The sequence below is a fragment of the Trifolium pratense genome, linkage group LG5, assembly GCF_020283565.1.
Source record: "Trifolium pratense cultivar HEN17-A07 linkage group LG5, ARS_RC_1.1, whole genome shotgun sequence".
Lineage (NCBI taxonomy): Eukaryota > Viridiplantae > Streptophyta > Magnoliopsida > Fabales > Fabaceae > Trifolium > Trifolium pratense.
The window spans coordinates 44,328,710-44,346,543 of NC_060063.1; the positions used below are offsets into that span (position 1 = coordinate 44,328,710).

The 17,834-nt window shown below is 31.0% G+C and overlaps 1 protein-coding gene across 1 annotated transcript; it reads left to right on the forward strand.

The window, feature by feature from the left end:
* Positions 1 to 11,020: 11,020 nt before the first annotated feature.
* Positions 11,021 to 13,562, forward strand: LOC123884489. Its single transcript, XM_045933586.1, has 2 exons — positions 11,021 to 11,119; positions 12,765 to 13,562. Exon 2 carries the CDS (start codon positions 12,785 to 12,787, stop codon positions 13,451 to 13,453), a length of 669 nt encoding a protein of 222 aa, XP_045789542.1. The 5' UTR covers positions 11,021 to 11,119; positions 12,765 to 12,784; the 3' UTR covers positions 13,454 to 13,562.
* The last annotated feature ends 4,272 nt before the right edge of the window (positions 13,563 to 17,834 follow it).

Here is a 17,834-nt window from a genome sequence, read left to right on the forward strand (position 1 = left end):
AAAACTTAAATGACATATTTGTTATCTGAAAAACTTAAACAATCTAATTGTTACAAACGTGAAAATTAAAAACCTTGAATGCATTTGAAAAAAAAAAAACAGATTGTGTAGGGTGAAAATAGTTTGGAGAATTTTTTCGTATATAAAAATATATCTCGTATGAAATTGCATTTAAACTTAAAAAATAGTTTGGCTTACCTATATTGGTTTATGACATATATAGAAGCTCGATATTAGTTTTCTCCGGGTGAGTTGTATTTATATGATAAACGTTAATTTGCAGTTTGATGTTGGAGGAGATGTGAATTTTCTAGAGAGATGTTTAGGCAATATATAGTTTGTGGTTCTGGTAATAAGGAACTTCAAAAAGAAGGTTACAGTTGACCAACAAATCCGGGGCAATATGTTATGCAATAGGTCCATGGATATCAACAATATATCTGAGAGTGTATAAAAAATTAAGGGCATCTTTGTTATAAATTTTTTTAAAATAGATTCTTGTAATATTAATTTTGTTTAAAAATAATTTCAAAGAAACTTTTTATAAAAGTTTCAAATGAAAATTTGGTTTGAATAGTTATTCTTAAAATGTAATTTTAGGTATTTGATCATTTTATTGAAACTTTTTTTGAATATCAAAATTTCGAAAAAACACTTAATTTAGAAGCTATTTCCAATAGATTTTTATAAAAATCATTTTTGAAATACAACTTCTTCAAAAAATTGTTATTTTGACTATGTTTTGATCTTCAATAACGCGTGTTTATGTTATATCATCTCAAAATTAATGTTTCAATTTATAAAAAATGAATATAAAAAAACTTATAATATTTTGAAAATCAATTTTAAAAAATCAATTTTAAAAAATATAAAAAAAAAAACTATTTTTTTAAAGCTGAAACAAACCGGACCCTTAAATCTGAAAATGTCAAGTAGCTATCTGGACTGGGCAACGGTCCAAGATATATTTAGCAAAACCCAATAACGAACAGCCCAATACATCCAAGCCCAATAAGTAGAGGGGCGGCCCAAATTGCCTTTAATTTCCATGAGGCCCATCACATATTCCAACTTAGTCTATCACCCACTCACTCACGTTCATCATCCAGCATCATGGCACCCCCATCTACTTTAAAAATAGGACCTCAACTCCACTCACCATAACACGATCTCTTACCCACCTAAAGCAAAGAACCAGCTATAAATAGACCCCCTTTACTCTTGGAAAAGGGGGAGAAAAAATCTAACTCATTATGGTATAAACTTAAGCCTAGAATCTTCATCATCTAGCTAAATACACACCCTTAGGGGTGTGCATGGTTTGGAAACAACACCACGATTGTTTTGGTTCTAAACTAAAATCATTTCAATGACAAACCGGTTATTTTTTAAAACTAATTTGGATTTGGTTATTAACCGGATCGAAACCAATATATAACCGGTTTGTAATAAAATTTAAGTTATTCACATAATCCAATTTTAAATAGGTTTTTTACTTAAAGTAATTTTTTTTAGTTGATTAAAAAAATAAATTTATTAATTATTTTAAAAACATAATTTTTCATTTATTTTATGATTGAATTGGTTTATAATCAACCCACAAAGTATTTTTTCTAAACCCAAATTATTTTTTACTTAGCCGAAAACTTGTTTTTTATATTGCTTTAAAAATATTTTTTATTATTTAAAAAAAGAGTAATTTTTAAAATTAAAAAATATGATTTTTAAATACAAAAAAAAAACTAATATTTATTATAGGAAAAAAATTAAAATACTAAATTTTTGAAAAACTAAAAACATTAAAAACTGATTTTTTAATTATTTTAAAAAAAAACTGATTTTTTTAATTATTTTTAAAAACTAAAAACATTAAAAACTGATTTTTTTAATTATTTTAAAAATAATTATTAAAAATCTAATTTTTAAAATAAAATAATAATAAAATAGTATGGGTGGTTGGTGGTGGCCGGCCGCCGGAGCACCACCGACCGCCGTGAAAGTCGCCGGAGGTTCGCCGAAAAATCACAGTCCGCCGCCATGCCGGTCGGAGCACCGCCGTGTCGGCCACCGGTGGTCCGGCGTTGACCGCCGTGTTGACCACCGGTCCTCCACCACCTCTTTTAATTAATTATTTTATTATATAATAAAGAATTTTAAAAAATTGAAGATTAGGTCTAAATTAGCTATTGGGCCTGAATTTTCAAACAAATTCCAAACCAAATTACAAAATGTGGTTATGGTTTATAATTGGTGTTTTTTTATTGGAGTGGTGTGGTTTTTTTTCTTAAATGGATTTTGCAAACTAAAATTGGATATGGATTGATTAGTAATTTGGTTAAGGATAGCCAAATTTTTTGCACACCCCTTATATTCTTTGCAAGAACATTTGGCGCCCACCGTGGGGCCTTCGTAAAACGATTCCCAGGCCTCAAGTTTTACATCGATGGCGGACGATCTTGGGTGGCGGATTAGAAAGAAGCAGAAGTTCAAAATCCATAAGAAACCCATATACACAGGGACATGTCTTCATCTTCGCAACCGCCGCACCTTTGTTTTCACTCCGTCCATCAACCTCTGCGTCGCCACATGACACTGTTCGCGAATTCACCACTATCTTCTCTATGGAGGCTCTGTTCCCAGCCCAGATCGTGTTTTGTTTCAAACTCACGCATTTTCTACGGCACCGCCATCGTATATCGCAAAGAAAGAAAGCCAATCTGAGAAATCAATCACGTTGGCAAACATTTCCAGTTGAGAGCTGTCTGATTTGCTCTTCGATGTACCAAAAGGTTTATTCATTTGTTTTTGGTATGGTCGCCGCTAGCCAAGCTTCGGGCAGCAACAATGTAATCGTCGTCGCCGACGTCAGGTTTGGAGAAATTGTCATCGCTGCAGTCAAATTTGTGAAGGAATCGCCATGTCATCGTTAGATTCGTGTAAGAGCCCCTGCGACGTAGCCAGAATTATCACGGAACCGGTCTAGTGACTAGGTTCGGAAAAAAGATGATGGTTGAAGCAAATCAACATCGAAGGGTCTCCGGATTTAGGACCATAACCCAGGTGATATCATTCTAAATCTCCTTGATGAAATTTATCATTTTATATGTTTTCAATAATCGATGTATATAAAAGCCACTAGGGTTGTCAATTTGCATTCGGTGGAGCGGATCCCCGCGGGGATTGCCTCGTTCGGAGCTCCGAATACAAATATTTTATCCCCGTAGGGATGGGGATGGAGGCAAAACCCCCCGCAGGCACTTTGAGGCGGGGATCGGGGACGAATCATCTGTCCCCACGGATTCCCCGAATCCGTCCATATACACACTATATATTATTATTAGTAATTTAGTATGATTATTAGTAGCCAAATGTTTTTGCAATGTTTTTAGCATGATTATTATTAGTATGATTATTAGTCCATTCACCGAACTGCCATACTTTGCTATGAAATATTTTGGCCGTTAGGTTTTGTATGATTATTAGTAGCCAAATATTTTTGCAATGTTTTTTGGTTATGAATGCATTATGTGTTGTTTTTATTATTTAAAAAAGAAAGATGCAAAATATTTGTTTTTTTTTTTTAAATAAGACAAAAAAAATAACGTCATAATACTGTTATAATTTGACCAAAAAATATAGAAATTTTGTTAATATTTAATATTCGTGGATCCCCGTGCGAACCGTGGGGATCTGTGGGGATGAGAATGTGGACAAATATTCCTCCGTGGGGATGGGGGCAAAATCTCCCCCGCGTGCACTTTGGGGCGGGGAACGGGGAAGCTTCCCTCACACATTCTTCGCCCCGTTGACATCCCTAAAAGCCACCCATAGATGAATCTATATTATTGGAAGAGAACACATAATTCATTCACTGTCATCTGTTGTGATATATTGGTTAAAACTTGAAACTCTTTTATCAGCACTATAATTACTTGCCTTCATAATATTACTTACATTTTGCGAAGAATTAGTCACATATTCAACCACAAGTTATCACTTATAACAAATTGGTTATATTCTGCTATTCAGCCACAATAACGACACCTATATCGGTGATTTATATTACTTGTGGTTATGGTGCATAAACTTCTTCCTTATGTACCATGCATAAACAATGAAATTACTCCACGCACCCCCATATGCTACCCCCATTACTCGCACTCCCATTTACTCTGCGCCCCCCCCCATATACTACCCCATTTACTCTCACGCCACCCATTTGCTTAGCGCACCCCCATTTTTTTCTTTTTCTCCCCTAGATTTCATACGAGCCCCCTGGTTTTTTTTCCTCCGCTAGATTTCTAGTGCGCCCCCATTTCTAGTGCATCCCCCAAATTTCTAACGCGCCCCCAATTTCCAATTAAATAATAACTTTTGTTCCTTTGAAGTACATATTATAATAATCTATTTTCAATTAATTGTGCTGGATGATTATATAGTCATATTTTAATTTAAAATTACATACTAAAACATGTACTGTAATTATGGTTTAATTTAATACAATTAACATAAATCATTAGAGGAAACCATTGTTTTTTTGTTTTATTACAAAACAATTAGACAATTATTTTTGTTTCACATAGAAAACTATCAAAACCATTAAACCATACTTATGGTTTCAGTAATAATCAGTATTTAAAATTATTAAACCATTTAGTGTAAAACCATTTTACAATGCAAATGGTTTGAGTGTATAACTATTTGAAACCATTTAATCAGCATAATGGTTTCCATGATTTTTTTTTTGATCAAGGTTTTCAGGATTTTTAAAACCATAAAAACACAATATTGGTTTCAGTAAACACATAAAACCATTTTATAATACAAATAGTTTCACTGTTTAACTCTCTGAAACCAATTTACCAACATAATGATTTCCAGAATAATATTGCATATATATATATATATATATATATATATGTGTGTGTGTGTTTTTCTTTCACCTTAGTGTACAAAATGACATAAAAATACATGGTTAGTGGGTAGTTTTTTTTTTGGTAAGTGTTAGTGGGTAGTTATTATAATTTTTAAAAAATAAATAAATAAAATTAATGAGGGTAAATATGAAATAAAATGAAAAAGCTATAAGCTATAAGCTTATACGCTACTTGAAATAGCATCTCAAAAAATACTATAAGCTAGTTAGAGAAGCTCGTTACCAAACACTTCACATTTTTTTCAAACAAGCTTATAAGCTAGTTCAATAAACTATAAGCTAGCTTATTGGACTTACCAAACGAGGCCAAAGAGGGTTAAGTCATGTCCCTCGCACATGTTTCATGCTTGTGAAATTAGTACTATGAACATAGTCCTCTCCCGTGAATGCTCAAAGAGTTAAAATACTCTGCACGATAACTTCATTAATACTGTCTCATATGTACCATGCAAACAGTGAAAGATATTAAATTACTTGTCGTTCAAGTTCAAGTTCAAATTCAAATTCAAATTCAAATTCAAATTCACAACTTTTCACTTTTAAATACAAACTCTATTTGAAATTTTAAGGTGTACTCCACTACTGTTTCTCAATATATAATTTTGCAACACTCAATACTAAGCAATTTCTACGAGGTGGAATAACCGAGCTAGCAAATAAACTGATAATACAGATTTTTAAATTTTTTTAAAACAAACCCAGCCTATATTATAAGCAATTAAAATGATATGACACACTACTCCTTCCGATCTTAATTATAAGTAAATTCTACTTTCTAGATTCATTTGAATACCAACGTATCTAGACTTACTTAAGGTCAAATATATTAGTTTTCCAATAAATTTAAAAAGTAGAATTTGGTTATAGTTAAGGCCGGAGAGAGTACACTTTTAACAATATTTTAATAGATAAAATATTTCACCATTATTGACTTTTAATGATATGGCCATGTGATTATTTTTTTAATAGACAAAAAATTTCACGATTATTGACTTCTTTTGTATTGTAGTGAATGCCAGCTGATTGTTTTTTTTGTTTTCTCTTCTTTAAATTGATACAAACATTGTATGAAATGTATGAAATGTGTTAAATCAGAATTGAAGTTTGAATCACTCTACTTTGAATGTGTAAGTTTTTACTATTTTCTCATTTTATTTATCCACACACAAAAAAATATTTCATATAATTAATATAATGAATCGGAATTTGAACATTGATATATATATATATATATATATTCATTTATTCACTTTAAAAACATTAAAATCAATAGCTATTAAACTACCTAAAAAATAGTAATCAATTTCAACAACAAATATTCTAAAAATTATATTACATCCACTTTGAATCGAAGTTTATACAACTTCGAACTGAAAAACGAACCTAAAAGTAGAACATTTGACATAGTCAAGACCAAGTTGAGCAAATAATGCAATATATATAGAAGAAGGCTCCCCACCATGCTCTCCACATATTCCAATCTGATAATCAAGTTCATAAATTAATTGCCGAAGTATCTCCATGAGGAATAACATAAGTGTCATATTATGGATAAATTACCATTAAGTTTGGTCTACCGGCACGACTCTTCTCTGTGCAAATTTTGATGAGTTGTCCCACACTTTTCTTGTCAAGTACCTGTAATTTTGTCAATAATTCGAATTTAGCAAACATCGTTTATATATTACGGAAATGTAAAGTGTACCGTCTCTGATTCATGGTATAAGTTAAGTAACGTTAAAAGTAATGATGTAATCAATATAATGGTGATATTATATTGCATCCACATTATATTGAAGTTTAAAACACTTACACACTTTAATATAAAATTGTATTACAATTATGAATTATGATATATTGCGTGTTTTGGTAGGACCCATTTTAGAACTTTTGATGAGTAGTATGAACATTGAAAAAATGCAGTTGAGTTGTGAGACGTGTGAAGTAATATATACCACCGGGTTATGCTAAACAGTGTTCTCAGGATAGTTGTTAAGCATATTTAAAAAGGAAATTAAGGATAAAGTTAAAAATAAAAAGACAAATTTTTAAAAGCTTAATTAGGATATATACCACCAAATGATCAACTTAGTGATGTTAACATATACAGGTTCCAAGCTGAATTCAAAGCATAGGTATCCATCTCTAAGCTTACAAGAATTTTACAAGTACAGTTCAAGTAATACAAGAATTTTACAATATACAGTTATTTTGGATCACAATGATTGAAACTTTGTGACAGAGCCTTGTTCTGTTCTAAATTCCCCTGTTCATCTTTGTAGGTTTGCCTTTTTTCTACAGTATTTTTATTGTTGTTGATTTCTTTTAATAAAATTACTTCTTCTATTTTGTTAATTTGCTGATGAGATATGTCATGGTATTTGTACAAGTATTTCATATGTCTAAGCTAGCTTGCACTTGAGAGTGTTATTATTGCCTCAAGCTCTCCAAGACAGCTCATGAAAATAATTTACAACTTATATAAAAACAACTTATATATATATATATGGGAACTTTCAAGTGAGAGTTATTTTAAAATACGAGGGTGAGAAGATTAAATTATAACCATTAGATCAATATTTACTATGCTACTTAGTTTTTATAATTGTTGGTAATCTTTACCATATTATGAACCAAATATATTAGATTTTCAATGAATCTAAAAAGTAGACTTTATCTTATATTTAGGACCGGAGGGAGAATCAATTAGCACTTCATTATAGTTTTAATTATATGATTTGCATTATTTGATATAAACATTATATATCATTAATTAAATAAACTAGTCACCATGCTCGTGCGTTCGCACGGGTCAATAATTATAGATCAATAATATTATATCTATTTTGACTAATAAACAAAGTAATTCATATGCGTAGAAATCGAAAATATTTACTGTTTAATTTATTTCTACCAACTTACAAAAATATGAAAGTACAAACAATCCTACAAATTACGGAAAATTTCTTTATAAACGACATTTGAAGTGGTATTTGTAAGGCTGTCATCATCATCAACGATTAAAATCTTCAAACCATTTCTCGATGTGACTCTTGACACAACAACATATAACTGAACATGCGAAAATACTTATTGCGAAAGATACACTCCAACATTTTTCAGTGACTGGCTCTGACTCTTGTTAATAGTCATGGCAAATGAAACAACGATAGGAAACTGCCGACGTTGAAATTTGAAAGGGATTCTGACGTCAGATGGTGTTAAGGATAATTTGGGAATAAAAATTGTGTCGCCTATATTGCTTCCTGATATTATCTTTCCTTTTATAATAAATTGTTTCATCTTGGTAACAATCAACCGAGTTCCATTGCACAACCCATGAGTTGGATCCATATTTCTCAATAACATAATAGTAACTTGTGATTTGGAAGGCCTAAACAGGTAATTGTATTTAAAAATTCAGGAGTGTGTATATCATCCGGCTTGTCGAAACCAGAGTTATCATTTTCTGGAGAATCGTAGCTCAAATATACTTTCTCTTCACCGTCTATCAATGACAACATGTACTCATTAATCAAGTCAACAATTGAATTTTTTTGGAGTCAATATGGCTTTATCCTTAAAAAATGTAGGATCTTTCATATTATCAATTATAGATGGATATATGGTAGTAACAATCGAGGAAATAGAATCATCTAAGCTAGGTATCAAAATATCATATGGAATACGCAGGTTAATGTCAACATCATCCATGTCTCCAATACTTCCATCACCAATTCCGAAAACTCAATTTGAGAACATTTTCCTTTCATGTAGATCCTGACCAACACTACCATACAAAAGTCTCATATTAGTGGTTAATGTCAATACCTCGCAGTGATGCCAAATTTTGGATGAATTAGTGCTAGCATTTACAACAGCTTGCCTAGTTCCTTTGGGTATGACCGGTAGAATTTGTCGAAAATCACCATCAAATACTACAACTTTTCACCCAAAAAGAATGTATTTATTGCGCTCATCATAAGGTGTAAGAATATCCCTTAAGGTGCGATCAACTGCCTCAAAACAATGTTTGTGCATCATAGGAGCTTCGTCCTATATAATGAGTCTTGCCTTGATAATCAACTGTGCTAAATAACTGTTAGGGTGAATAGTGCAAGTAGAGTATTCATCACTACTAGAAATAAGATATTTAGCAGCGACTTTTTTGCAGCGATAATTAAATTGTTGAGAAAAACATGCATATAGCAGCAACTAATTTAAGTTGTTGTAATAAGTTTTTTTTTTTCTCAACAATTTCATTATTGTTGCGAAAAGTGACTTATCCCAATAACAATTATTGTTGTTGGAAATAATGTAATTTTTAAGTGTGCATATAGCAACAACTAATTTAAGTCCTTGTAATAAGTTGTTTTTTCTCAACAATCTCATTATCGTTGGTAAAAATCACTTATCCCAACAATAACTATTGTTGCTAAAAATAATACAACTTTATGATATACATATGTCAATGACTAATTTAAGTTGTTATAATAATTTTATTATATTTCAACAATCTCATTATCGCTGAAAAAAGTTACTTATTGTAACAACCATCATTGTTGCCGCTATTATTGTTTGGCTTGAGTTTCTTAAAACTTCTCATCACTTAAAAGGAAGTAGAGTTAAACACTCTTTTAAATAAGTTCTACAATTAATACGTAACTTAATTTTATAGAAGAAAATTGACTAAAAATAAGATATTTGAAAAGTTAACAAAACCAACTTAATTTAAAAAACACGGAGCTTTTGGCTATAGATGTTGTTCGAATCTCGTAGATAGACATATTACATATTTTTCCCTCAATATTTTTCTTAAAATAAAAAGTATAGTGTTTTTTTTTTTGACAAATAAAAAAAAAGTATAGTGTTGAAAACACAATATATATATATATATATATATATATATATATATATATATATATATATATATATATATATGAGTCAGGATCCGTTGACACCAACTAGTTTGACACCAAATGTTACACCTCTCAATAACGTTTTAACCGATATAAATTTTATAAAATCCACCGTTGGATTGAAAGTTTACATCATATAGATCATTTGTGTAAAATTTCAAATAAATCCAAAATCATTTGATATGTTATTGAGATACATCAAAATTAACGGTTTTTGTATTTTTTTAAATGCCGTTAATCTTTATGTGTCTCAATAGCATATCAAATGATTTTGGATTTGTCTGAAATTTTACACAAATGATCTATATGATGTAAACTTTCAATCCAACGGTGGATTTTATAAAATTTATATCGGTTAAAACGTTATTGAGAGGTGTAACATTTGGTGTCAAACTAGTTGGTGTCAACGGATCCTGACTCTATATATATAGAGTCAGGATCCGTTGACACCAACTAGTTTGACACCAAATGTTACACCTCTCAATAACGTTTTAACCGATATAAATTTTATAAAATCCACCGTTGGATTGAAAGTTTACATCATATAGATCATTTGTGTAAAATTTCAAATAAATCCAAAATCATTTGATATGCTATTGAGATACATAAAAATTAACGGTTTTTGTATTTTTTTAAATGCCGTTAATCTTTATGTGTCTCAATAGCATATCAAATGATTTTGGATTTGTCTGAAATTTTACACAAATGATCTATATGATGTAAACTTTCAATCCAACGGTGGATTTTATAAAATTTATATCGGTTAAAACGTTATTGAGAGGTGTAACATTTAGTGTCAAACTAGTTGGTGTCAACGGATCCTGACTCATATATATATATATATATATATATATATATATATATATATATATATAACTTAAAAATAAAAAAATAAAAAAACTTTAAAGTTTAAACCCAAGTTATACATACGGAGGTTTTACTCTCCATGTCTCTCCATCGATTCCCGTGTGCCAATTTATATTTTATTTTATTTTATTGTAGTTCCCGCTTTTTATTTTTATTTTAGACAGCATTTCCCGCTACCGCTAAAGTTGATTACCCTATCTAAGAAAACCTCACTAGTAAAAAAAACAAAAAAGCACAATCACCAAAATAGGAACGGTTTTCATGTTATGTTAACTCGTACTTACACATAGTAACCACGCCCAACACGTTGCCCCAGCGCCACCGCTACCACCGCGTCGACCAACTCTTCAGCCACCGTTACCACCGTGCCGACCAACTTGATTACGTCAGAATTCAGGTACGTTAATGGCTTTTCACTCTTTAATTTGTACTGTTTTCTGTGATCTCTGCATTAAAGTCAGAATCCAATTCCAAACCCACTATTCCCGTTACCGCAAACATTGACTATTTTTGCTATCTAATTCTCGTTGTAACCCACTTTTGCATTAGCTGTTCAAGTAAAATCAGGACAACCTGTATGAACTTAGAAATGAGAGATATCATATTTGTTTGTTTCAATTATTTGTTTCACTAATTTCAATTGTTTAATAGGTGAAGTCATAAGGTGTTTGTGAAAATGCCTCAATGAGATAGATAGATAGATATAACTGTATCTATTTTTGTTAGAGTTAGAATGATGGGACTTTTGTTAAATATAGTTGTTATAGCTTTCATGTTTAAACCTTCATCCTACAACTTTATGGTTCTTAATTTCTTGCACCGTCTAAAACTAGAAGAATCTGATTTTTCTACTCTATTGGTATAGTGCATAATGGATTGATAATATTATTATTATTGATAATTTTGATATACTTGCAGTTTTTTTTTTTTGACTAATTGCAGTTGTTATAAGCATATGAATATTTTATATGCTAGTTCTAAAGATGACTATTTTTATAAGTTATTGATGTTATTTACAATTTAAAAGAGTATTATTCGTTTTAAATTTTTTATATTTCTTTTATTAACGGGTCTGGTTATAATATTCATAGTCGGGCCTCCGGATTTTCGGGGCTGGCCATGGTGATAACTTGCTGATCGGGTATGTTTTTGTCTTAGAAAGTATGTACATTTCTAGCTAGCCAAATTTGGTAAGTGATAGCTACCGGTAACTCCATAGTTTGGCTATCAGAGACTCTTAATTTGTGCTCTAACCAGTTTGCAAAATTCATGTTTAGACATGAGCCAAACCAGATTTTATTTTGTTGCTGCATCTAGGACAAACAATAGGACAAGTAATCCCTCTTTTACATAATTCTTCTCTAACTAGAATCGCACAGTATTGTTTGTTTGTTATTTGAAACACTTGGATTTTCAGCTCTTTTCCACTGCTTCATGTTATAGTAGCCCGATCTAACCGTGTACCTACCGTCCTTGGTTCCGTTGCAGCAAAAACTATCCTCCTTACTAGTGTTAGTAATATGAATTTGTTTTATTTGCTCTACCTCAAAGTTGTAGAACATATTATCAATAATGTTGTGGTTCCAACTATTAGTTCCCTCATCCAATGTCTTATGTGTTAGGACTTTAAACCCATTTTGGTAATGCAACCAATTGTCTTGCCACATATTAATCGAATTTCCATAACCCACCAACCAATAACAATCTTTCTTTTGGATCCAGTTAGCATGTTGAATGGTTTGCCAAGTGTAGCTAGGTTTGCTGCCCAAAGAAGCTTTAAGGAAAACCTTTCTAGAGTAGTATCTAGTTTTCAAAACTCTAGCCACAAAAGAATCTGGATTACTTTGCAACCTCTAGCCCCTTTTTTTTTTGTCATTTTTCATTTATATTTAAAATAAAATCTAAGTGAAACATTGCATTTTTATTGTAACTACCCATTTTTTTCATGAAAATTTTCAATTGGATTTAAATATAATCTTAATTATAATGCATTAATGTTTCATTTGTCACATATTTTTAATGTTGTGCATATTTTATTTTAGAATCGCAGGAACGTGTGATAATGACTAAACAAAATAAAAGATGGATTAAACTCAGAGATAGAAGTTTACCCGAGTATTTAAAAGGAATGAAGGACTTTTTAGATTTTGCTTTTTCTAGGCCCGAGCGACCTCCAATAAAAATTAGGTGCCCGTGTTGCAGATGCAATAATGTTAATTTTAAGACAAGAGGTGAGGTGGATTGCCATTTACATAAGTGGGGATTTGAACCAAGTTATGAGAATTGGGAGTATCATGGAGAATCCTCGAGTGATTCATCAGAAGATAGTGATTTCATGGATATTGAGGATGATATTGGCAATGGTGCTGATCATGAAATGAGCGATGATCCTCAGATCTTCAACATGCTTTATGAAATGCATCGATCAGTTAATTCAAATAGAGAAGAGGTTTTTGAGGATCCTATGCCTAGTAATATCAATGAAGAGCCAAATAAGGAAGCTAAAAGATTTTATGGATTGGTGAAAGATGCTGAACAACAATTATATCCAGGTGGTAAAACTTTCTCCAAATTATCTTTTATCATTCACCTTTTCCAGATGAAATGTCTTTATGGATGGAGCAATACCTCACTTGACTCACTGCTAAAGCTATTGATTGAAGCTTTCCAAATAGCAATGTTGCAATACCACTTGATGCAACATTTAAAACAATATTGCCTCTTGATCTAAATACAGCAGATAAAGCTCTCCAAATAATTTTTTTACTTATTCCACCATAGCCGTAAACGAAAAAAATGTCCAGTTTATTTTCCTTCACTCTTGTCACAATCTTATCATATACTCTCCTCTGCTCTATAATAATTGTTGACATCAATCGAACATGTTCCTCCATCAACTTTTGTCTGTCATAATTCAACTCATCATATATCAACCTGTTTTCAGACGCCGTCAACAATTCTCTATCAGCCTAGGGCATTGTTGGATAATCCTCTAAACTGGCACAATTACTTTGGAGCAATTTCTCAATTTCTACGAGTGCGTAGCTCTTGATTTCATCATCACTCAAAACTAAATCTGAAATTAAATAAACCAACTATATCATATAAATTTATTTTTATATAAATAACTATTTTTTTTTTACCATAAATAACTCTTTTATAGATTTGTGTTTGTTTATTAGTGGCTGATAAAAAATAAATCTACCTAGGCTTATTTTTTGAAATTATTAATGTCTAATTTCATGTACCGAAAAAAATTATAAAAATTCTAACAGCTAAGAATTCCCATTTTATTATTTTTATTCTCATATACGTATACTAAATACATAATTCCAATATAAAAAAAAATAAAATCAAGTTAATTAAAATTCATTTCATGGTGCTTAATTGACGTATGAAATCTTTCCTATTTGGGTATGAACAAATTAATTCCGGAAGATTTATTCCCAATTGTAAAGTTTTGATATGGTTAACACATTGAGGACGTAATTTTAATCACAATTGGTTTATATGACATAGTGGTTGAAAGACTTTATTCATAGTAAATAATCCTGAGTTCGAATTGCCTGGTAGACACATTTCTCTTTTTTTTAATAAATTAGATAGTAAAAAAGTTCCCTTCAAAACTGCAATGCAAATTAGGATTAACCTAGTTGCATATTACAACCATTATATATAAGAAAGATTATGGCCCGTTTGAATGCTCAGGTAAATAGTCTAGTTGAGGTAAACCAATTTTATTCCTAGAAAAAGCAATATCAATAGTAATAGGGATAAAGTCCCATCATCAGGAGTCTTGAATATGTAAACCAATATTATCAATATCATCAACACATTAATTTTCTTCACAATAAATATAAGATATAATTAAATGTATATTCGGATCCATATGTATTTCAGGTACTTTGAGCTTATCATATTATTTGTAGGTATGCATAAGTCATTATATACTTATATGTTAATAATTTGGATGTTGTGAATTTGTTTGCAGATTCACTCTTTTTATTTTTAACGGTGTTGAAATTATACTTGAATTTTGGTGGAATAATTGAGCAATGTATCGCCAATAATGCAAGTACTTTTGTAGAACTTTTTGCCATTATTTTTTCACTACAAAACTCCAAAAAGTAAAAAACTTAGCTAAGTTATTATGACATAAAAATAAGATAGCTAAACATAGTACGGATCTGCGAATCTCTTCTAACTTAACCAAAGTCATGAGTTTGATCACTGATATGCAATAATGTTAAAAACTTTAGGAAGAATTTGTCACATATTTGAATCTCACAAAACTTAAGGAACTAGTCTATATAATTGCGCGTAAAAAATACTCAATTTATGGAAATAAACAAAATGGTATGGATCTCATCCTCACATCTCTCGCTTATGTTTATCAATGTTTCTTCCAATTTCAATACCTCATCTTTCTCACTATATTCATTTTAAATGACAGATATAATACAACTAGAAACACAGCACTTAGATAAAAAGAATAGGAGTATTCATATATAAACCAATTCAAATAAAAATTAATTTCAAACTGATAAAAAAAGTTGAAAGTTCTGACAAAAAAAAAATAATTTGTACGTAAGCCATCATACATCAGAGAAAAAAAAGATTAACGACAAATACAATAGACAAAGAGGGTATGTCATGTCCCTTGCACATGTTTCATGCTTGTGAAATTAGTACTATGAACACAGTCCTCTCCCGTGAATGCTCAAAGAGTTAAAATACTCTGCACGATAACTTCATTAATACTGTCTCATATGTACCATGCAACAGTGAAAGATATTTTACTTGTCGTTCAAATTCAAATTCAAATTCACAACTTTTCACTTTTAAATACAAACTCTATTTGAAATTTTAAGGTGTACTCCACTACTGTTTCTCAATATATAATTTTGCAACACTCAATACTAAGCAATTTCTACGAGGTGGAATAACCGAGCTAGCAAATAAAATGATAATACAGATTTTTAAATTTTTTTAAAACAAACCCAGCCTATATTATAAGCAATTAAAATGATATGGCACACTACTCCCTCCGATTTTAATTATAAGCAAATTCTACTTTCTAGATTCATTTGAATACCAACGTATCTAGACTTACTTAAGGTCAAATATATTGGTATTTCAATAAATTTAAAAAGTAGAATTTGGTTATAGTTAATGCCGGAGGGAGTACACTTTTAACAATATTTTAATAGATAAAATATTTCACCATTATTGACTTTTAATGATCTGGCCACGTGATTATTTTTTTAATAGACAAAAAATTTCACGATTATTGACTTCTTTTGTATTGTAGTGAATGCCAGCTGATTGTTTTTTTTGTTTTCTCTTCTTTAAATTGATACAAACATTTAATGAAATGTATGAAATGTGTTAAATCAGAATTGAAGTTTGAATCTCAGTCACTCTACTTTGAATGTGTGAGTTTTTACTATTTTCTCATTTTATTTACGATCCGGATCCTCTGCTGCGTTATCCCTGCTGCAACCCATGCTGCAACGTGTCCACCGTTGGATTGAATTGACTTGTGTAATGTAAATGTATACAATGATATATACTGTCTGTCTGTCTGCCTTGTCTGCCTCGCTTCATTGCTTCTTTCAACCACACCTTTTTTCCCACTTTAGATTTTTTTACATACTTTAGGCTGTGCTATGCTGAATATTTTATTTTTAACAAAATATTTGATAATTTTAAATTTTAACAAGTCAAACAAAAATTTGCTTAACAATAAGATAAACAATAAAATATTTTTATTTTAGTTCCACAAGTCCTAGCTCAACCGACAAAAATACCAAAATTGTTAGGCTGGATGTCGTGACCCAGGTTCGAACCCAAAATCTCACAAATGTGAGTTTAATTTCATCTAAGACCAAAAAAAAATTATTTTATTTACGACGGAATCTAGTGGCTTAGATATTTTAGGCCAAATGTATTTAGAGGTATTTTAATTTTCGCATTTGTAACATATATGTCTTTAAATTTTTCAAATAACAAATATGTCTTTAAGTTTCTAATTTGTTGCACAATTGCTCTTCCGATTATCCGACATTTATAAAAAGAATCGATTTTTTTAGTTAAAAAACTTAAATGAATTATTTATTACCTAAAAAATTTAAATGATCTAACTGTATACAAACACAAAACTTAAAGGACTTACAAATGCATTTGATCTATATTTTAATGACTCTACAATAGACACCACAGTTAGTGCATGTTTGAATTGACTTATTTTTAAGCTTATGCGAAATAATTTATACAAATAAATAATTTTTTATGTATTTGTTGGGTTTTTGTATATTGGCTACATTTTGCAAAAACATATTTTAGCCAAGTGTTGAGACGAATGTGCTGACCCCAAGTGTTGTGACAAATGTTGGTACACTTTGGAACAACACCTGACTCTGTATCGTACGCGCCAGCTAGCGGGTTTAAATTTCTACTCAATCTTTTGAAGATCTGTTTAAAGAATTGTTTCAAGGTTTCTTACAGAGGAAGGCGCACGTGTTTAATGTGTTTCATGAGGCAGCCAAACCCTAGTTTTATTTTCCAAAGGAATTATATTTTTGGAAAATATATTTTTGCAGTTCAAAAATATAACTATTGTTTTCAAAAATATATCACTGCTGCCGCAATTCTAGAAGCCCTAATTTTGTCTTGAAGCCCAAGTCATTCTACTGCTATAAATACGAAGGCAAACATATGGTTTCAAGGATCTAAAACCGTGTTCTTACAAAGCGTGTGTTATTAGGGTTTTAGAGTGTTAATTGTGAGCCTTTCTTGTATCTCATTGATGCAAGCTTAGGACCTGTGTTTTACTGAGTTGTAATTGTGAACTTCTCCTAAGCTTTGAAGTATGGAGATTGTTCTATTGTGTTGTGTGGTTTGCTCGCAAGCTTTTAAGCAAGAGTGAATCCTAGTTTCTTAGGAGTGTGTCTCCACCGGTTGTGATCGTTGAAGTTTATAACAACGCTGTCTGTGTTGTTAAGGTGGGAATTGGGACGGGGTCTCATATCTAGGAGTTCCTAGGTAGAAGTGTCATTGGGTAGTGATTAAGTGAGAAGTTGTAAACGGGTGAGTTTAGCTTCGAAGTAATA